Here is a 21,797-nt window from a genome sequence, read left to right on the forward strand (position 1 = left end):
GGAGGTTTAAACATACAGCATTAAGTCCCTTCTGTATGATCTCCAAGAGCGCATAAGCCTTCTTAAGCTTCTCATTCATTTTGTCAATCTCCACGACAACCATTACGCGCGGATCTGCATTTACTTGCTTCATGAGCTCTTTCCAAATCTAGAAATGAAACGGGTTAATAGCGAAGAGTGTTGCAAAAATAAGGCCGTAAAGTGTTTCTAAAAAAATGTCTGCTCAAAGCATATCAACACACCTTATCCACAGCCGCAAATCGGCGCCCCTCCTCGGGCATTTGTTGCTGAATATCCGGACTAGAAAAGATCGGCTCCAAATACATCCATGTCGCCTGTACACGCAACCACTCATCCAAAATATCTTGTAACAACATCAACTTAGCTTCCCACTTTCTGAAAATGAAGTTTTAATTTGTTTTGTGGTTTTTGTTTTGTCTCAACTCTCTTTTTCATCTTCATTCACAAATTTTATACTCACAGTATATCCTCCTCAAAAGGTTTGATATACGGAGAACTTTTCATAGTCTGTGTCTTGATAATCTGGTCGTCCAATAAAATCTGTATGTCGTCCACTGCCGAGAGCTTGAATGTGCCAGAATCTCTGTATTGGATATATTATTAAATTTGAGGTATAACTATTTTTGTTCCTCTTGCAAACTTTACGAACCTATAGGGTGATACAGTGAACGCAATATCTTCCCACTCGGCCACCATTTTGGACATTGCGCGCTCCAAATTGTTCTCTTTAGTTGCACTTTCTGAGATCGCTTCGAATTTGGGCACATACTCTTCTAGACCGTACTCAATAATCTTCTCCAACGTTAGCTCCGGCGATACTTTAATGGGAAAACCAATAATCTCAGAGACTTGCTCCCAATGGCGAGTTTTCATGCCAGGATTTCCAAGGGTGCTAATTATGGGCATATGTGTACGCAGTTCCTCAATTTGTTCTCTAACCTATATGGGTAGCGAAGAAGTAAACCAGTTGATGAGCCAACAAAAAAGTATATACAGAAATTTTATTATAGTGCGTCCGTATACCAAATATTTCTGTAGTAGTTTATTAAACGCCAAAAAAAATTAAATGATGTCAAAGTTTCATTCCAAATGAAACTTGAACCTCATCTACATACATATTTTCAAAGAGCCTCATTTCTAATCCGTGCAAATGGAGTGGTCGGTATTTTATCCTACGCTAGGTCAACAAACCGAATGGGTTTGTCATGTATGGTGGTTAGATGTATTCAGATGTATAAACCATACCAGTCGTCGGTATCATAAGCTGTCCAATCTGATCTGTAGATCTGAGAACACCAAAACCGCATTTAATATGCAGCCACTCGATGATCTCCAGCTATTCATTTTCTATCTGGACAAGAAAAGCTTGGCAAAAATGGAATTGTAGATGGCTGGATGTTAGCCAGGCAAAACCCCTAAGGTCTAGGTAGAGGACTTAAATGTTTAGGAAAAAGTAAGTAGCATGCCAATTCATTACTCATCTGCAAGCTTTCCAGTCTGCCGAGGGTGAAAAAATGTAGCACGTCTATTCTCAATACATGCGACCAAAAAATGTACCATCTAAGTCTACCGTAAGCTGAATAGCGTCAGAGCACTATTAGTGTAAATTCTCATCGCCTAAGCAAGATATACATACAATGGATGCCAGTGTTCACCAAATCTCGCACTCATGGATTCTGTCCCGTAAATAGTCCTATCAAGGCTCGCAACTCACTCTTCATCAGACTCCTGACACTCGTCAAGCCTTTTCAAGAAACACTTGGTTGTTTTGCAGATGTCAATACTGTATCTGCGGTTTTTAATAAAACCTTCAATATACCCGACTATGCTTGGCCCTGGAATTGGCTCCAACCCAATCAAATGTTCCAAATAACTTGATCATCTGCTAGTTTGCCTAGAACACCACAGCGTTCAGGCATCCACATAAGTTCAATTTCACTTCGCCTTAAAACGGAGTTCAGCCATTCCTTTTTACGGCGTGTAAAGCAATTTGGCTGTCTCTGCAGATCCTGATTTTATATCACAATACAAGTTTAGTCAGAGGTCCGTCCATCTAATTATTCAAATATTTTATTACTTCCATGCGATCAAAGAACCTAAGTAAAACAAGTTCACTATATTTGCCATCCTACGTAGTTAAGTCATGACTTGTTTTGCCGAACACATGAATAACTATGATATCGTCTAATACGCCTATGGTTGACTCAACCCCTATTAAATATCCCTTCGAATTAGTTCGTTGGTCTCCTTTTTTTTGGCTTTTTTTTTGCCTTTTATCATATATTTGTTATCTGTCTTACATCTTTGGTCAATTGTGCTGTCGCTGGTCGCTCGCTCATCTGCTTTTCCAACTTCTGTATGATGCGATAAAAATTCGCCAAATCAGATTCAATTTCATCTGGATCGTATGTGCCAACTTGTGAGTGCATCCACGCGTCCTGTTTTTCCATAAACTCTTGACCAGTGTCGAACAAGGTTTTGAATGGCTTAAGCTGATCGTGTGTCTTTTTACGTATGGGATACTGGGTGAGATCCCAACCATAAGCAGTTTCCTCCTCATTAATGCGATCAATTGTGTCCATTGCCGCGACCAAGCGGTTATCCAATACAGTTGCCCTTCGCTGAAAAGTTATGAATATTACTTTTTTCCTAAAACACAATTGGATCGGCAACTTTAGAGAACTTTTACTACCTTGTAACGTGCCAAGTGCTTGATATCACCCCAATTCTCATAGTCCTGCACCTGTTCATAGTAATTTTGTAACTCACGTCGGAAGGCCTCGATGCGCTTCTTAAGCCGCTCCTGATACTCGATAGTTTTGTCGGCAACAATCAGCCGATGCTCTTCAAATACGGAAGGCATTTTCAGGTACCATTGGAAGGTATTGCTATTGTTTTTTATATCCAATGGTGAATAAATTATATTGTCCATCAGCCACAAAATATGATTCATATTCTGCAAGTTTGGTGATAGTGAAATATATATTTAAAAATAAAATAAAATATTTTTATACGACCAACATTACTACTTACCACTTTTAGGCGCTGCTCCATTTCAGGTATCAATGTCTCCTCTGCATTGATCACAAATTCTTTGAGTGCCATCAGCTCTGCTGTTGTCTGAGGTACTGTTATCGCCTTCTTGGCAATACTCTCATACTCTTTGCCCAATTTAGAGATTTGCGACTGCTGATCAGCAACCATTTTCTCCAGCAGATCCTGTTGCATATATCGGGCGAACTGCTCTAAATTGTTTATGAATTTCCCGCGATTAAACTCATAAAGCCCCATACGCAAATCTCCCCAAATATCTCGTATTATTTGGTGCTCTTTACGGCGGTATTGCAATACCATGTCACAATATTGTTCAAACGTCGGTTCTGATGCGATAAATTTGGAAATGAGTTCCGCATCCATGCCATTCATAAGGTCTATATATAGATCGAAATCTTGCAGACGCAATTCGGGTCCAATGCGTTGCTCCTCCAACATAATGCATATCCGATTTCGGGCGTCGGCAATGATCGATTCAGGTATTGCAGGTTTCAAATAGTATTGATTGGAGATTTTTAGTTCCGTATAAAGTTTATTCTCGATGCGAGGCATGAGATCGATGGACATAAGGATGGCTTCAATAACGCGCAAAAGTTCATTTTGTATTTTGGAAAAGTTCGGATTGAATGTAATACTGTCTTCGTCTTCGAGGATGACACTAATCTTGAATCCTGGATTACTTTTCTGTAGTAAAAAGAAAAAATATACATTTTGGACATTTATTATGAGCGTATATTGGATAAAGAGCTTTACAAGAGAATTCTACGAACCCCGAGTTTTGCAGGCTTCTCCATGAGTATTGTATACCACACAGCTATAACAAATCATAGTACTTTTTTTGCCCGCCAGTACTTTAAAAAGAAGTCCAAAAGGGCTAAGGTCTCTCTCTCTAAGCTCTCTCTTTTGTGCTGACAAGTAAGGGATTTCACGTAAATCTGTCCAATTCTAATCATTTTTCACAAAAGGCTTAGTTACTTTTATTAATTAATATTTAGGCCGAACTATAAAAACTTGATACCAAAGGGTGTCCATCCAACAGTCTTTCAAGTCGAGATACATGTCATATATTAGATTAGATTCTATAAGAGATTTGCACTTCGACCTCATGTTCTTTTGTGCCCTCTACTCATCACAGTACCTCATCTTGACCCAGTAACCTTAATAAAATCAGGATAGAGCTGGTTTGGATTGAGCGTATGTGCCCATCCTCTGACTGCAATTGGCCAAGATGTCTCAACCTTCTCCGCGCTATAGCCCAGCATTCGAGGAGAAGGTGCTTTGGAATTTGCTGAGATGAGATGACTTGGCAGTTCGCAGTGGCCTGTGAGAATTTCGCCTGGCATAGCCTAATAGTTTGGTGACAGCAAATCTCCCTTTGCCCTACTTCTTCACTGCTGAGCTTCTCTTTGATGGTGTGTTGTCCCATAGCAAGGAAGGGCTCCGGTCCTATTAGAGGCGAGGCCGTAGCCACTCTAACCAATGAGACCGCTATTTCGTTCCCAGTTATAGCTCTGTGTCCTGGGACCCAAATTAGCTGGATGCAATTGTGCATTCCTGGTAGATGAAATTTCTCGATACACTCAAGTACCAGTGAGAATTTGATCTCACAGGACGATAGGGCCATGAGTGCCGCTTAACTGTCACCCAGAATAGCGATTCGCTCATGCTTGACATTTCTGTCTAAGTTTATCTCTGCACATAGACAAATGGCATACCTACCCGTTTGGAAGCTGCTTGGAAAACTGGCCATAGGACCAGAGCGTTTGGTTCTGGGGGCGTAAGTTTCAGCGCCTATGCCTTCTGGGATTAACGAGCAAACTGCGTATCAGTGCAGGGTACATTTTTGAACTTCTTTTCGAATTTGATCACCTTAGTGATATCATCTCTGTGTAGCTGGTAAAGTGGGAGCTGCAGCGTCAGCACTTCCATGTTTTTAAATGACATCACTTTTCCTCTCCCGAAGCCTTCCCTGGTAATATTCAGCAGGGTACGCTTGACTAATTGTTCAATAACTATATGGACCGATGCCAGCTCAAACATCACCTCCATCGCACTTACAGGGCAGGTCCGCATCCCTCCCGCGGGGTCCGTATCCTGCCCGCACAGTTGAGAGAATGACTCTCGATGCCCAGCGACCGCTCCATATGTCACCATTGCTAGACGTTTGCAGATCATGAGAGCCTTTGTTGCCTTGGACAAGGCAACTTCGCTGACTAAATCAATAGCAACCCCGTTTATGCTGATCTCTTTCATTCGATGGCATAAAAATTTGTGGCAGAAAATGTTTTCAGACAATTACTACTTCGAAAAGGCACCTGTATCTTGTCATACAGCAAGACAGCCTTATGTGCACTGCAGTCTCACATCTAAACTCGTTGAGGAATGCTTCTCTGTCCTCAATACCCTGGGCGCTAGAAACACCGTCTTGCTGGGCTGGTACCAGGGCATGAAGATCATGAGGCCAACGAACAGGCGGCCTGCTTAGCAAAATTAGGCGCGAAATCGAGATCTCTGGACCCTTTTTCTGGCTTATCTAGGCCCACATAATAGAAATTTTACGCCTGGGAAGGCAGAAATTCATACACTCGATGAAATTTCCGAGAAATGTACAGGCGCAAGCAAAACAATTTATCCTTCCTACTAGAAGAGCAGTAGGCTCCTAAACCCGGATAGAGAGGACTTACGAACTCCCACGGGATACGAGGCCCTATATTCCGGATCCCTACGTTCCATTTCGGACAGGAGTTGATGATGATGATAAGGAATAGTAGGTAATATTTACGTGAGATGAGTCCATTTTGAAAATTCCTCATAAAATGGTTTTTTTTTAGAGAATTAGTTTTTAAAAAATCCCCTCAGATGGTACGAAAGTTTACACTTAAAAGGTCTACATTAAAATGTTTAAAATTCATTTCATTTTGTCAAGGAGTCAAAATATTGAGATTTTTGGAATGGGATAAAAATTAATATTTTTCTAAAATTGTTTGCCTTAAATAAAGTCTTAAAATGTAACAAATTTTATAATTCCATACCTAATTTAATTTTTTTTTTGGTATGGAGAAAGGTGCACCCTAATGTATCTACATATGTGTATACAGTATTGACCCAATTTCATATTTAGTTATTTTTTCGAATTTCAAAAAGTCCGGCCAAAATTTTGACGTAGAAAAAAGTTAACAGTTTTCCATTGCCCCTCAGAACCTCCTATACTGAAATCCTGCGTGCTTTTAATTTTTCGAACTTCTTTTTTTAAATCCAATAATAACCGGAAATCCGTACTTTCATTTTAAAAGCTATTAAATTCCGGCTCCCCGGGTATATATGTAGTATTAACAATCATAAATCTTATCAATCACTTACCCCAAAATCACAGATAAAGTCGGCATACGTCGTCAAGCTGCGTATGCATATATCCTCCAGCTGCTGTGTCATTAAGGCAGCAACACAATTGTAGAAGCGTTGTAATAATTTCATTCGCCTTACATCGGGCAGCAGACCACGCCGACTGGCGCGCAATAAGATCTGATGTATCTCCCCGTACCATTCTTTCTCAAGCAATTCCTTGGCAGTATCGATTTGACGTCCGCACAAATACTAACGACGAAAGAAGACAAGCTTTAATCTTATTTTAACTGCAGAAATCTTTAGCGATTTACTTACCGTAAAATGATATAATTCGTAGGGTCCCTTCGCTTGTGCCAGTTCTCTAACATCAACAAAAAATTTCTCTTTATATTTGACGCTCCATAAATCGAGTATGCTAGCCACGCTGCGATGAATGCAGAAGAGTGTCTTTTGGATGCGACAGCGGTTCTCATCATAACTGAAACGACATTGTACGAGTATGATTATGTATGTATATGTGTACATATAATTTAATATAATATTTTTCAATATCGAAAATTCAAGGCAACAAGGAAAAACTACTGAGCAACCATAGATTGCCACTAATCTGAACATGAGGATTTACTTGCCCGCGGGCATATTGCATTTTTTTCTACTACAGTAATCCGCCTCTCAAACAGAAAATCCTATATACTGATTCCTTCATGTGCGAAATTACCCGCTTTCGTTGCTGCGAGGGCATAAGCGTGTACCCGCCCATAATGGTTGGTTGGTTGGTTAGAGTGGTGATTCATCCAGAATCCAACTAGCTCTTTCGCACCATTTTGTTGCCATATCCGCATTACCAACTTGTTTAACAGTTATTTACAGCAAACCTAAATACAGTCTGTGCGTTTTAGGAACCTTATTAGGCTGTTGACGTGTTTGCCAGACAGTTATTCGAGACTACCGAACAGCGGTTTGTCCAGGGTTAACATTCTGTCCTTCCATAGAGCAGGGCATTCACAGAAGAAATGGAAGATTGTTTCCTTTTTCTCCGGTTGTTTACAACTATGACAGTATGTGTTGTGAGGGATGCCCATTTTGGCTGCTTGTTCTCCGACAGACCAAAAGCCGTTTATGACTGCCGTTAGTCTCCAGACGTCCCGTCGTTTCATGTTTAACAATATTGACGATTGTTTGATGTTGTAGGTGGGCCATAACGTTCTGCTAATTTTCCATTTCATCTGGTCTCTCCATCTACAATCCACGATCTGAAGATATTTTAGGGAAATTGTACTCTTAACTGCACCTAATGGTGTAAATACCGATTCTGTAAGAGCATTATTCCTGACAGATCTCCCTCTTGCCAGCTCATCTGTTTTTTCGTTACCTTCAATGTTCCGGTGTCCCGGGACCCAAATTAAGATATCTTTATGGTTTTCACTCAAGGTGGTAAGGCTGTTACTACTTTGTTCCACCACTTTAGAGGTTGTTGGAGCCGAATTGAGTGCCTGAATTGCAGCTATGCTGCCCGAAAGAAAGCGATATTGCTCTTAAAGGAGAAATCTGCGATTAGTAGCCTACAAGCTTCCCCAATTGCCAGTACTTCCGCCTGGAACACACTGCTGGTATAGGGGAGACCCACAGATTTTTCAATTCCAAGTCCATGAGAATATATACCAGCTCCAACACCACAATCCATTTTACTGCCATCTCTATAGACTGTAGTGTCGAAGTTGTTTAGTAAGAATCCGTTGTTCCATCCCTTCTTAGATGGAAAGAGAGTGGAAAAATTCCTTTTGAAAGTTACTGTGGGGACTATGTAATCAGTCCTCTCCGAGGTTAACTGAGTTTGTCGCAATAATAGACTTTCGTGACCATAAGTTTTTTCTTTCCAGCGACCCGCTTCATTTAACCTAAATGCACTCATGGTTGGCATCTTCCTAATGTGCAGGTCTATTGGAATAACGTGTGTCAGTGCATTGAGAACCTCCCTAGGACATGAACTGATTGCACCGACCGTTATTGCACAGACTGGTCTTTGTATTCTGCCGAGTAATTTGGCATTGAAATCTCTCCCTAGAGCTTTCCACCAAACTACCGAACTATACGATAAAATTGGTCGTATAACCGCATGTATGCTTAGGTGAAGACCTTATCTTCTTCCAAGCATACGTTTACAGGCATATTCTGCTTTCCTTACCCGTTCTTCGACGTTTAATTTCCAGCTAAGTTTGAAGCCCAGAATTACCCCTAACTACTTTGCACTGCCTGAAAGTGAAATAGTTTGTCCGTTGATATTTATAGGGTAAAAGTTGGTACCTTGTATCTGGTAGTAAAAAGCATAAGTTCTGTCGCCCATTAAAAAGTTCTGGTAACCACAAGCATTAAAATTTTGATTATATTAAATTAATAAAGTTACAAGGGCGAAATTCGAGAATGTAGTAGTGTACACGCCAGTCCTTAACGTTTTTTTTTTGACGTGGTAACGTCTTATAATTCGATTTAGCCGGCTGCCCGCCCGAAAAAATGTATCGTTATCTTGCTCAATCGTCGTTACCTTGCTTGAACTGCAAGCGAAAGCGCGGAACGAACGACAAAGAGCACAATCGGCCCCCGCATTCGGCAACGTTCCACATCTGGCTCTCTCCTACTTGAGTGAGCATATATATGTATGTATATGCGCATATGTATATAAATTCACATATATATTTGTATTTGTATATTTCTTCCTGTGTGCATGGTAATGAACCATTTCTCTGTTGAGAATAGGACGATGATCGGAAAAGTAGGAAATGAAAGGCAGTGTTTCGAGTGTAATGTGTCTTGAAAAGGCAAATAGATGATGTTGCCTCTTAGTGTTGTTGACTTATTAACGTCTGATGCACAATCGAAATTGAACATATCTTTCATGAATTTGATAAATGTTTCGTCATTTTTCAAGTTGTGTAAATGTAACTTGACCTATTCCATTGCGATTCCATTTACCTTCTTCTCTATATCCACACAAAATATCTATCAAACAAATAAAATTAAAATTTTGTTTTGAAAATTGCAACCATTACATCAGTATTTTCTTATGACGTTGTCACGTTAAACTATCGTCAGTAAACCGACTTTACAGACAACCTCTTTTTTTTTTCAAAAATAACTATCGAAAATTTCAAGGATAACGTTTTAAAAGGACATTTTGTATACTTAGTCACTAGTCAAAAACATTTTTTTTTAATTCCAGAGAACTTTCTTTGATTTGAGACTCATATTATTATTCTAAATTTTACAAGTTCTATAAATAATTGTTGAATCAATCATCCCTGGAATTTCAAAGGCCAAAGTGGACCCTTTTATTATTTATATTATTTTCTTAAGCGCCGAATATGAAGCACATAGTGTCAAAGTCAATGAGTTCTATTTTCTTCTAACGCTGGTTGTTTATTTATCATAGATTGCGTCCAGGTGCGATTGTTGCTGGATAACTCCTCGTGAAGGTTGCGTGACCAGAATCCTTTGGGTAATCCTCTCCGACTGTAACCTTAAGGGTTCTTCTCTAAAGCCATTTGTCACGCTAGTTTTCTAAGAGTATGTCCAAATTAGGCTCACTTTTTCTTACGGATTCCAATACTGATTGCGATCTTTTTGCATCGTCTGGGTAAATCAAAGTTTGATATTAAGTTTTCTGGCCACCAAGCGCATATTATTGTAGGGATCCTCTTATTGGCAACCATATAACCTTACCCACTATTTTGCTTCCTCACTCTGTTTATAGTCTGCCAAAATTAATCCAAGAATTTCCGTACTGGTAATTTTAATATCAAAATGCTCCTAGGTCAGGAAAGTCTACTGAGCTTAATGGGAGCAAAGTAAAGTTATTGATAAGACCAAACCCACGTTAGTCGGCACGAGAGGTTGCAGAAATATTAAAAGATCAGAAAAAAAAAGGTTCACCAAAAAAGTTTGGGCTCATAGCAAACTCAAAATTTGGATTCCTCATAAACTCAAGATGTTCATTTCAAGTGGCAATATTTGGGAATAGTAATAACTGATGATGAGAAGGGGACTCGTCTCCCACAAAAAAATTCTGTGTTCAGAAAAACAACTTTAAATGCAGTTTAACTATATTTTGCCCCTAGTTGCGTGGGTATATTGATTTAATAGTGTGTTTAAATTTTTTTGTTTTTGTCACACAATTTCCAAATTTTTCAATGGTATTTTCGTTCATAATGCTATGAGCAAATTACGTCGCTAACCGTACGTTGACACATTACAGTAGAGCTTAGGATAGCCGAACAAACCGCGTTGTTCGTGTCAATGCCATTTCCAGTTACCACCATTTGCTCCCTATCACCTCATTGCTGCGGCTGTGGCTGAGTGCAGTGAACGTTTTAGCATCGATAAATGTGTGTATGTGTACTTCGTTTTCACTTAGTTGCGCCTTAAATACGTTTTAATGCACAGCTGCACTGTTTGACAGGTTTTGTTTGAAAATTTGTATATGAAACTCTGACCGAAAAGCTTGCAATTTTGAAAAACCGAATTTTGTATTATGCGATTTGACACTATTGAACTTATTTCTCTGGCGATTCCAGAGCTGTAGAACGAAATCATGCGTTTCATAAATGACATATAGCCCGAGCTATGCCAAAAAGTCATAGAAAAATTTGATATGCCCATCCTGTGTTGCCAAAAGAGTCGCGGTGGGCATTTAATAGATATTATAAAAACGTGATGAAATAAAACACTGATTTCGACAAATATTGTTGTGTTTTATTTATAAAAGAAAATCTGCGCTCTTATTTATGGGCCCAAGTCTCTGTGAATTGTACATAAATGAATGGGATTTTAAGCGTATTCTAATTTTTTTTTTTAGATATGTCTGTTCTTCTGTTAATACTGGATTCGGTGGGTTGTAAGGTGATAGCTTACACCGATGATGTTGTTATTGCTGTCTCTGGTAAATTTCTATCTACATTAAATACAAAATGCTCTAGATATACTTTCTAGGTGGGCAGAATAGTGTGGTCTAGGAGTCAACCCAGGCTCAATGCACTAACTCATCTATTACCATTAGACTTACATATAAAAGCAATCGCTATTTGCAGCGCGGTGAGACTCAGAGACAAAGGAAACTACTGGACAACAAGATCGTACGGTCACAGCAAGATCCTCCTACACGGACCCTCACTGCTCAAAAACAGATCAGACTGCACAGTCGCCGACCTTAACTTCAAGAAAGACGTTTTCCACCAAGAGCCTAATGGGGAAAAAGGAAGATGATTGGAAGATACGACATTGAAATCTGCACTGACGGTTCTAAGTTGAACTGTGTTGTGGGAGCTGGCTTCCATTCGGAGCTAAAACTCTACAAGGAAGTTTGTGCAAAAGTAGGTATATTTTCAGACAGTCAAGCAGCTATCAAGGCCTTAGACTCCGACTCCATTTCATCCAAACTAGTCTTACAGGGTAGAGAGGAACTAGAATTGCTTAGTCATTGGCTTGAAATTACTCTGATATGGGTACCTGGTCATAGGAACATACGGCGTAATGAGATAGCGGATGAGCTAGCAAGTAAAGGTTCGACACTAGACATAGCAGAGGCGGTGGCAGTCTCCACCTAACTCAGCATAATAAAAGCATCCATTGCTTCACACTATCATGCTTTAGCCGATAGAAGGTGGAAGCAATTAACTGCATGTATTACAACAAAAAACACTTGGCCGTCGTATAAAATTCAAAGGAGGAATTACTTGTTAGAATGCTCTCGACCAAACATTTCCCACATCAATGCAACCCTTACAGGACATTGGAAGGCTCAGACATCGAGATAAAGAAGTTGCTGCTATACTTGGATCTCACAAAATGGATCTGACTTAGAAGCAAAAAAACAAAAAACACGGCATCTTCACACGAGGATAGTGGTAGTAAAACGGTGCTGGTCGCTAATTATGATTCTTTCAGTAGAAATACTCAACCACTTTAACAACAACAACAACAACATCCCAAGTACTTGGGACTAACCATAGATAGGAAATTGACTTGGAAGTCAAACATCTTAGAAAGAGTTAGGAAAGCGAGCCCAGCTTTTTATGCCTGTAAGAGAGCTTTAGGTAAGACCTGGGGAATTAAACCTAAGGTTGCTCATTGGCTTTATACTGCTGTCGTCAGACCTATTCTTCTATGTGAAAATATTGTCTGGTGATGTGCCATGCAGAAAAATCCCATTCTAATTTATTGAATAAGGTGCAGAGATCAGCGGAATTAGCAAAATGCGGCGTCATGAAAACCACGTCATCCATTGATTTGGGCATCATGTTGCATTTGCCACCCCTGGATCTCTTCTGCAATTACTCAGCGGCCTGTTCCACTTTAACGCTCAGAACGAGCTCACAATGGAAGACTGTCACACATGGACATTCAACCATCTTAGATTCCTATACGGATATACCCATTGATTGTAATTATCATCGTCCCATTCTCTGCTTCGAAAGGAATTTCTCAATGAAAATCCCTTCTAGACTGGAATGGAATGGTCACACCCGCTAAGATCTACACGGACGGATCTAAAATGGGCACCGGATCACTTTAAACTACCGAATCACTGTAGTGTTTTTCAAGCGGAAATAAACGCTATTCATGAAGCCTTAAGATGTTTAGAGAAAAACAGAATATCATCAACAGATATCTGCAATTTATCAGACAGCTAAGCTGCCATACTGGCCCTGGATGCATTTCAAATAACATCAAGGAGTGTCTTACATTGTCGCCAATCTTCTAATGAGATGGCTAAACAATATCGTATTATTTTATGCTGGGTTCCAGGTCAGGTATACCAGGGAACTGTAGGGCTGACCAACTTGCAAGAGAAGGTACCTGTATGCCAAACATAAATAATTTTATGGAGGTACCTCTCGCAACTTGTAAGCTTCTTATTAAGGACGCACTAATCAGTTCTGCAAATCAAAGATGGGTTAGTGCCAATACCTGTGAAATTTCTTGGCAAACATGGTCAAGGCTAAGACTACCTCTGTCCAAGAATATTATAAAATTGAGCAGTCTTCAAATTAGGAGGGGCCCTCACAAGACATTGTCTCATAGGATTAATCACGCAAGGAGATTAGGGGTTTAAATGCATGATTTCTGTCGTAGCTGCAGAAATGAGGAGGAAACAATTCAACACGTTTTTTGCACATGTTCTTAATGAATATAAATAGTCTATACACTTTAGGTATCAACAACCTTCTACGCTTTGTCCAAAGCTCAAAATGGTTCCATCTGGAAGGGGAAATGTAGCCCAGCCCCTGCGGCTCACAACGGACCCATTTCATGGTCTAAGTGGCCTTCGCTGTCTCTATGTGCGATGCGGCTGCCAAGCCTAACCGAACCTAACCTGCCTGTGATGTGACTTTCAGATCATATCAGGACGAAAGTTAGTACTTTTATTGATATATTGAAAAATCAATTTATTAGTTACATTATGTTTTTTTTTATTTAAAAATAGAATACCTTTCGATAGTAACTCTCCTAGCTCTAAGAAAACCTCACTGAACCTAAAGGAAAAAGCTCTGGTTTCATTATTATTAACTTATATAATTTTATAATTATAAAATTTTTTCCAATCTTAGTTGAATGTTATACCCTTACAGTCTGTGTCACGATTATTCATGAAGTATAAATTTAATATTTTTTTACATATAAGTATGTACAAAACTACGAGTCGCATCACTTAATAAGCCGTGTAGTCTTCATAGTTGTCGAGCATAGCCTGGCATTTTCTTTATGCTTTGAACCAGCTTTTCTGCGTAGCTCGTCGACAAACAGGACTAGATTTTGCCAACTTCACGCACGAGTTGCTTTAAATCATGGACTGGCCTTCCGGCAAAATGCGTTTTCATAGTTCCCCACACTTTTTCAATGGGGTTGAAGTCTAGGGACTGGGAAGGCCAGTCCAATACTGTGACGCCATTTCCTTGTTTTGTTGCTTCTCAATGTGTTTTTCGGAGAGCAGTGGTTTTCATGAGGTGGGGCGGTCGACGTTCGATGGTGTTGATACTCACATCTCTTCCCTTTTTAGCAAGAACTGATCGTGCTTGGCGTATTCACAAAGAAGAGTCCGCGCTTAAAAAGTTGGACGATCTCTTTATCCTGCTTTTTGGTGGTCATCCGCTTCAAGCCTTATACCGCTGATTCCACATCACAACAAACTTTTTTGATTTTTCAATCACTTTTGAAGCCGTGGCTTAAGATAATTTCGACCCTTTCGAGTGCGTGCATGAAAATACCGCCTCAGAACGCTTCACGTACTTCTCACTCAGTTTTGTTTGGTTGCGTTTACGGGAAAGTTTCGAACGACACTAACCTGAGTAAGCATTGGCGTCGTAGCCCTTTAGTGGGACTATTATGCAGCAAACAGCAGGACGAAATATATATTGGAGTTACGAAAAACCCCGTTATTTTCTTCAGACACAGACTGTAGCTCTAAAGGTGTTGTAGAAGCAGAGGTTTGAGTTTATATTTTTGCTCTGATCTTAACGCGATTTTTCACACTAGTTAATTTATGGCAAAAATCTATACTTTACTGATGGGACGCCGCAACGGGGTGCAATGTGAAACAATAAAGTCGAAAATAAAATGTATTAGCAACGAAAGCAATTATCCTTGAGAACAATTCGTATTTAGAAGCATAAAAAAATATTCTTTGATCTATGATCACTTTTTTCGATATAAAAAAATCAATCATTCGCTCTCCGTTTTTTTTATTATTTTATACAATTTTGTTATATACAATCGAAAGTAATATCAAATTAAAAAAATTTAACCTCATACATACATACTAAGTGCATATGCATGTATTTGTAATCGCGTATAGCCTTTATGCTTTACAGTTGTCATCAATAGGAAAAAGCGAATTTAATTTTTTCTATTTTCCATCCGAAAGCAAAGCCTTCCGTTGAAGGGCTAAAACGGGCAAACTATACAACAACATAGTAACAACTAAAAAAAATTTAAATGTATTAGATAGAGAAGGATAAAATAATGTTTAAGTACTTTGTCATATACACACAAATACCTATGTATGTATGGAAGTGCGAATAATACTTACCAAAAGTCAATACAATTTTAATAGTGGCTCTCATTTTCGATTTATTCACTTTTCTCTTCACTGCAATTTGGATCTGACTGGTTACACTTTTCACAATGCACTCGATTACCGGATTGCCATTTGCTTTAAATAAGCAGTTCCCAGAGTTTACTTCTGGCTGATACATTCTTGCAAAATGACATCAGAGAAATTAACTTAGTAATTAGTGGAAATTGCGACTAACTTCAAAAATCGTGACACCAACAAGCACGAAGATCTAATAAGAAGCTTGCATAAAGAAGTAAATTAATATTTAATATTTTCGATTTTTACAACCGGCAATTTTTACCGGCTAAATGAAGTTAAATTGCGTTTTAAGTTTATATGGAAGCATTTCCCTTATCTTGAGGATGGTCAGATACACGGAGCAAAATCAATAAGCTGCAGATATTCAACTCCTTCTTTATAGAAACTTTACAGCATTACAAAGGCTTTTGGTGACGTAAAGTTTCGAGGTATCCCCTTCACACTACACATCAACTGCAACGCACTTATACCAGCATTTAATCCAGCTCGCGAAACACTTCGGAAACTTTAGTTTTCGATATAGCCTTCAGAGCCATCTTAGATTTTTCCATTACTACTGTTAAAACGCCGAGTTGGTTCCCTGTGGTGGTTTTTCGACCCGATCAAACAGATAAAACTCGCAGAGGCTATATCAACGGAATTCAATGACTGTTGGATGGTGTTCGTTTTGTTCTTGGTCGAAAATTCACGAATAATGATGATACTGTTCGACGGTGTGTTATTATGGTGCAAAATCTGCGATTTCTTTTCCCACAAATAATTTCTTTTTTTTTTTACACATTTCTTCACGTTAACGTCTCATCTTTGGGACGAGCAACATGACTCAAACCTACATTGCTAACTACAATGGCCTGAATGGATCCATAAACAATGTTCAAGTCTTCTGCCAACTTTTTGATGGTTAATTCGTTGTAGTTTTTAATTAATCAACTTTTCATTCTCTTTATTTCGTCATCAGTTTTCTATGTCGACGGGTTAGATTAAGGCCTTTATGCTCTGTGACCAGATTGATCTATTGTGCGCCCCTAATTACTTAATTATAATTATTTAGTATACCGAAGAATCGAACCAGCTCCTTAGGAGAAAGCAATTGTAGGTCTTCCTCCTCTAGTAGGTACGAGCCTAGGATTCCAATTGCTGATGGAATGTTCTTCATCTGACAACGATGATGAAATGGAACAAATTATTGTGGAGAAAATTAAACCTATCGATGCTATGCTCGTTGTTTATTATTCGAATACACCTAGGATCGGTCTTATAGTATCATCCCATCTCTCTGTGAGGGTAAAAACAGATGGCTGAGGTTTGTTATTGCATCTGCTTATTTTTCTTACATTTCCCTGGAAGTGCCACCACTTGGGAAGGCCACCAGTCTCGTGAGGTTCTGTGATCGGCGCAACCTGGGCCCTGTTCTCTGTTGCAACGCAATGAACGGGCTTTCAGTTGTTCCAGTTTATCGCTTCTTCCCACCTAAACATAAGGTCTATTCATGTAAAAATTATCCAGTAACTTGTCAATAAGTTAATTTCCGAGAATTCGCTCCCAAAGAGAATAACATGAACGCGAAACCAGTCACAATTTGAAAGTTTTACGTACAGCTGATTAAAATATTGGCGGGAAAAATGGCTAAATTAAAACTTTTTGCACTTGAGTTACCCTGCATTAAATTAAAAAAAAAATAAAATAAAGCAAATAAAATGCAAAATAACGAGCTTAGCATCGATGCATTTCATTTTCTCCCCAATAATTTGAAATGGAACATCATCGCTGTGAGATGAAGGACATTCCATTCCAACATCATTGCGATCAGCTTTTTTTATTGCTCACTTGCAAATTCTTACAAGTAAAAATGTACCTATCTACAGTAAAAAATTACAACTCCCCCTCAAAATGAAATGCCATTTTGTTCTCTCACTTTCCCCTACTTTGCAAGTTTTGGGGGTACATGAACACCAAAACGTGATAATTTGTAACAATTGTTTTTGTTATTGTTACAAACTATTTGCTTCATGTCTGTGGTTTTAAGTTTCTCCAAATATTTCGAAACTTCTCCCAATTAAGCACTTTTTTCATATTTGTAAAAAATGGTCAAAAGTTGAGAACAGAAAGAATTATGTTACCAAATTATCACTTTGCTCCCACACGGAGCTTTTAACTAAGCAGAATATCAATAATTGTTTGGGCAAGTGGCAGCTAGAGTCCAGGGCGCTCTTGTAAATCCAAACGAAAGTTCCACTTACCGATATCGCCAGCGATTCATCATAACTTTGACCTCCTTTCGTTCCGGTGTTAATAGCTGTTCCTTGTCTTTGCGCAAGCCCTGTAGCGAATTATTCAATACAAAATCAATAACCGCCTTCTTCATAGCGAATGTGTAGTCCCCCTTAATTTCGCTGATGGTTTCATTGAATTCGGTTTGCCATTTATTTAGCTCGGGTCTTATAAGTTTTTTGATCCTTAAGTGAGGAAAACCGAGAATGCAAAAATGGATAATTCGAAAGGATTACTCATCGCATCGCGCACTCACCTCTTGAGTACATGACTGCTCATGGACGCCACATGAATCGTATCGATGCCATGTTTAATGTAATAGTAGTATCGCAACATTTGCTTTTCTTTCTTGTTGGGAAATTTCTCTACACCATCCTCGTCCACCATTTCAACGTCCTCATCATCGCATGCAATTAACTCCACTAATTTCAGGCGAAAACTCTCACGTTCCATGCGCATATCCATGTAGGTGCGTAGTCCTGTGAAAAAAATGCATAATAAAAATGGAGTTAATACAGCCATTAGCCGTTGCCGCTTGTGAACATTTTCTCTCACACACAACTACTTGAACTTACTTTCTTTTTTTCTTGCTTTCTGTTTATTTTTCGTGCGCATCTCGCGAGTGTGACACAACAGGCTATCCGGCAGTGACGTGGATAACATTTTGCCATCAAATATTGTAGACGTACACTCCGGCATATTCAACTCATACCATAGACGACGTGATCGGTAACGAGGATTAGCGCGCGATTTCAAAATACTATTAAGTACATCCGGTTTGGGGCGATTATACACCAGCTTCAGATTCGAGCAGGGTCGTTTAATGGCACCACTGGAAGTGGACGGCTGCGCCATGCTGATAGAGCTGTAATAGCAAGATTAGACATTTAGTTTTCCCTTTGGTTGAGTAAATGGCACACATAAATTTTCTTTGGAAAATAATTTACAACAGCAGTCGAAATATAAATTTTCATGTAACCGTCGACCGAGAAAAAACCGCCATCCCTTCATTTTAACATTATTCTTGAATGCAAGCAATTCAATTTTGCGCTTATTAGCGACTTCACAACACAAGCACTTCCGCTCAGCGCATAGCGTCATCTACATGTGAAGCGGTGTTATTTTTCACATTGGACTGATATGGCAGCTTCCTTTAGTCTTTTCTACACAACAAAAACAAATGTCAATTTGACAACCTCAACCGCACACATTTCATTGTGCAACCAAGAAAACAAGAAAAATTGACCAAAAAGTAATAATTGCCGATTTTATAACACATTTAATTGTTTTAAAATAAAAATTAAGTGAAAAACTCGCTCACCAGCGCCGCTGCCAACTTCGATACTTTTAATTCGCGTATCAACGGTATTTTCCGCGGTGCTCAGAATATAAACTGGCGGAAAATTTTTCTTGGATGCTTCTCGTAAGGATGTTCACTTTCTGCAATAACAAAGCGGCGTTGTGTATAGCTTTATTATATTCAATTAATTTTTTCTTCACGCAATTTCAACAACGTCTGCTCTCTTCGGCTTTAAATTGAAAATTGATTTGATTTGTTTTCAATGAATAAACATGAAACTTTGGTTTCCTTGGCAGCTCTTGCACGTGTCGTTCCGGTAGACAGCCAACAAGTTTGAAGCAGTGTAGTCTATTGCGGCTATTCCACAAGGGAAATAAAAGGAAAATCGTAAAATTATAAGCATGTTGCTGCAGCACTTTACCCGTGCATTCCACACAACACGTCTAGTGTTAGCTGGCGCTGAAAAAAGCGCATTAGCAGCGCTACGCAAAAAGACCGGCTACACATTCGCCAATTGCAAAAAAGCACTGGAAATGCATAATAATGATATAAATTTGGTAAGCCTTATACTTATTGCAAAGACATGAAAATACGCATAATGAGAAACGAATATTTGTAGGCGGAAAAATGGTTGAATGAACAAGCGCAAAGTCTCGGCTGGTCAAAGGCGACAAAGCTTGCAGAACGTGCTACAGCTCAGGGTTTAGTAGGCGTACTTATTCATGGTAATATCGGCGCCATGGTAGAGGTTAACTGTGAGACCGATTTTGTCGCACGTAATGAACATTTCAAAAACTTCGTCGATCACGTGTCGCGCATTTGTGCCAAGTACACCGAAATTTCGGATTTTGATGGTGACTTGTGGAAGGTATGTATGGAGAGGCATTCATGAATGGTTATTAAAATAACATTTTATACGAATTGTAGGGATAAAATGTGGCCAATTTGAAATTGATTTTTAAAATTAACTTTTTCAAACAAAATAGAATATCCTCTAGTATACTAAACCTAAAAGGCTAACAAAATCGTTCCCACGGCAATCGGTTCTACGTTACCGGTTTAGGCAGTCAATAAACGACAATCACCGGGAGACCGTCACCACCTTCTTAAGCTCCCGTCCAGTGAATGCCTTAATCGGAGTCCAACCACCACCAATAACAGATGAAGAGCTCCAGCTTCTCCGTGAGTCACGTGTAACACTGGCACAATTACGTTCTGGGTACTGTAGCAGGTTAAACTCCTACCTATCTAGAATCGACCCCGACATACTAAACATATGTCCGGCATGTGAAGGCACCCCGCACGACACTAACTACCTTTTCTCATGCCCTCTAAAACCGACTCACCTAACACCCCTCTCCCTCTGGGCCCAACCCGTCGTGTTTCCTGGGCCTACCTTTAGATGAGCTAGACGAAGACGACCCTATGATATGCCCTACACTGGCGGAGCTTCTATTACTGTTAACAAACAAACGTTACCGGGACGACCCGGATTTGTATCCGACGAAGGTCTGTCATTCCAGCAGCATTCTCCATATAGTTATGAGGAATGTTTATGCTGCTACAACAACAAAATAACATTTTTGCATAAAAGTCTAAACATTAAACTGAAATAACCATTTTAGCGATTTATGCCTTTTTTGGCTGTGGAAGAAAAGTTAAGTTGCACAAAAATGGATCCTATTGTAGTTCATGGGCAACCAAACAAAAAATCATAAACCTAGATTTATCTCAATTCAATTTATACCACACATAAGCGTGCATAAGTAACTTCAACATTTTTTGCAACAAAATTCTAAATTTATCGGGTTCTGTGATGAAGAGCAAATAGCTTTATTTTATGCTCCTATCAAGTGACTATTTATCTACTAAGAAAAATCATCTTGTTAAATCCAATTTACTATTTTTAACGCATAAACGGAACATTGTTACTATTTTTTCTACTTTATTCTCTTGTACCATCCAATAGCTTGGCTTCGAGGCTGAGGCGTTGCGGAAACTCCGTACTACAGATGGCAAAACACTGGGCGATCAATTGGCATTACTGATTGGTGCTGTCGGCGAAAATGCCTCAATTAAACGTGCGATATGCTTTAAAACTAGCAATGATTTACAACTGGCCGGGTATGCACATCCCACGTCCACCAATGTGGCCGCAGTCGAGAACACAACACAAATCGGCAAATATGGTGCCATTGTCGCCTTCCGCGGGGCAAGTGTGGACGAGGAACTGCAAAAACATATTTGCCAGCATATTGTAGGACTTAATCCCGTAAAGATTGGCGAGGAAGGCAAAGATAAGCCAATGGCCAATAAAGACGACGAGACTTGTCTCATACATCAGGAGTACTTGATCGATCCTGATCGCACAGTGGGCGAGGTACTGAAGGAGAATAACGTGACAATCATTGATTACCAACGATACGAGTGCGGTGAGGTGACGAAGAGCGAGCGCTTAGAGCAGGTTAAATTAAGTAATTAACTATGCTAACGCATATACAATGTTAAATAATACTAAAAATTATTATTGTTTTTATAATTTAGTCAAATAAATTCTAAAATAAAACCAATAACAATTTGAGAAATAAATAAACAAAGAATATTTACTCCGAAGTCCGAGCACAAATTAAAATAATATCAGATGTATGTGCATTTATTATG

General features: G+C 39.2%; 2 protein-coding genes and 1 long non-coding RNA gene across 4 annotated transcripts in view; 1 reads left to right on the forward strand and 2 right to left on the reverse strand.

Annotated features, from left to right (window-relative positions):
* LOC128863007 (dynein axonemal heavy chain 7) overlaps window positions 1-18,304 on the reverse strand; it is a 102,019-nt gene extending 83,715 nt beyond the window's left edge. For both annotated transcript variants that reach the window (XM_054101887.1, XM_054101886.1), the window contains exons 1-11: window positions 18,093-18,304; window positions 17,806-18,021; window positions 6,736-6,898; window positions 6,436-6,669; window positions 3,055-3,759; window positions 2,714-2,977; window positions 2,322-2,642; window positions 671-960; window positions 482-604; window positions 243-396; window positions 17-148 (exon numbers count right to left, since the gene is read on the reverse strand). In XM_054101887.1, coding sequence (XP_053957862.1) covers window positions 17-148; window positions 243-396; window positions 482-604; window positions 671-960; window positions 2,322-2,642; window positions 2,714-2,977; window positions 3,055-3,759; window positions 6,436-6,669; window positions 6,736-6,898; window positions 17,806-18,021; window positions 18,093-18,301 — 2,811 coding nt within the window. In that variant the 5' untranslated portion in view covers window positions 18,302-18,304. The remainder of the gene's footprint in view (window positions 1-16; window positions 149-242; window positions 397-481; window positions 605-670; window positions 961-2,321; window positions 2,643-2,713; window positions 2,978-3,054; window positions 3,760-6,435; window positions 6,670-6,735; window positions 6,899-17,805; window positions 18,022-18,092) is intronic.
* On the reverse strand, window positions 15,136-15,651 carry LOC128863008 (uncharacterized). Its single transcript, XR_008454569.1, has 2 exons — window positions 15,500-15,651; window positions 15,136-15,390 (listed from the first exon to the last, which is right to left on the reverse strand). It is a non-coding gene; the product is annotated as an uncharacterized LOC128863008 (long non-coding RNA).
* A 720-nt stretch (window positions 18,305-19,024) lies between the features above and the next one.
* LOC128862855 (elongation factor Ts, mitochondrial) lies at window positions 19,025-21,719 on the forward strand. The gene is made up of 4 exons (XM_054101637.1): window positions 19,025-19,259; window positions 19,433-19,693; window positions 19,756-20,004; window positions 21,106-21,719. Exons 2-4 carry the CDS (start codon window positions 19,538-19,540, stop codon window positions 21,616-21,618), a joined length of 918 nt encoding a protein of 305 aa, XP_053957612.1. The 5' UTR covers window positions 19,025-19,259; window positions 19,433-19,537; the 3' UTR covers window positions 21,619-21,719.
* The last annotated feature ends 78 nt before the right edge of the window (window positions 21,720-21,797 follow it).

This window comes from Anastrepha ludens, chromosome 5, assembly GCF_028408465.1.
Source record: "Anastrepha ludens isolate Willacy chromosome 5, idAnaLude1.1, whole genome shotgun sequence".
Lineage (NCBI taxonomy): Eukaryota > Metazoa > Arthropoda > Insecta > Diptera > Tephritidae > Anastrepha > Anastrepha ludens.

Bases quoted from the DNA above. Each gene is read 5' to 3' on its own strand.
- LOC128862855 (XM_054101637.1), top strand. From the start codon at position 19,538: ATGTTGCTGCAGCACTTTACCCGTGCATTCCACACAACACGTCTAGTG. The intron at 19,694-19,755 runs GTAAGCCTTATA...GAATATTTGTAG, and splicing joins ATAATAATGATATAAATTTG to GCGGAAAAATGGTTGAATGA. The intron at 20,005-21,105 runs GTATGTATGGAG...ACCATCCAATAG, and splicing joins TTGATGGTGACTTGTGGAAG to CTTGGCTTCGAGGCTGAGGC.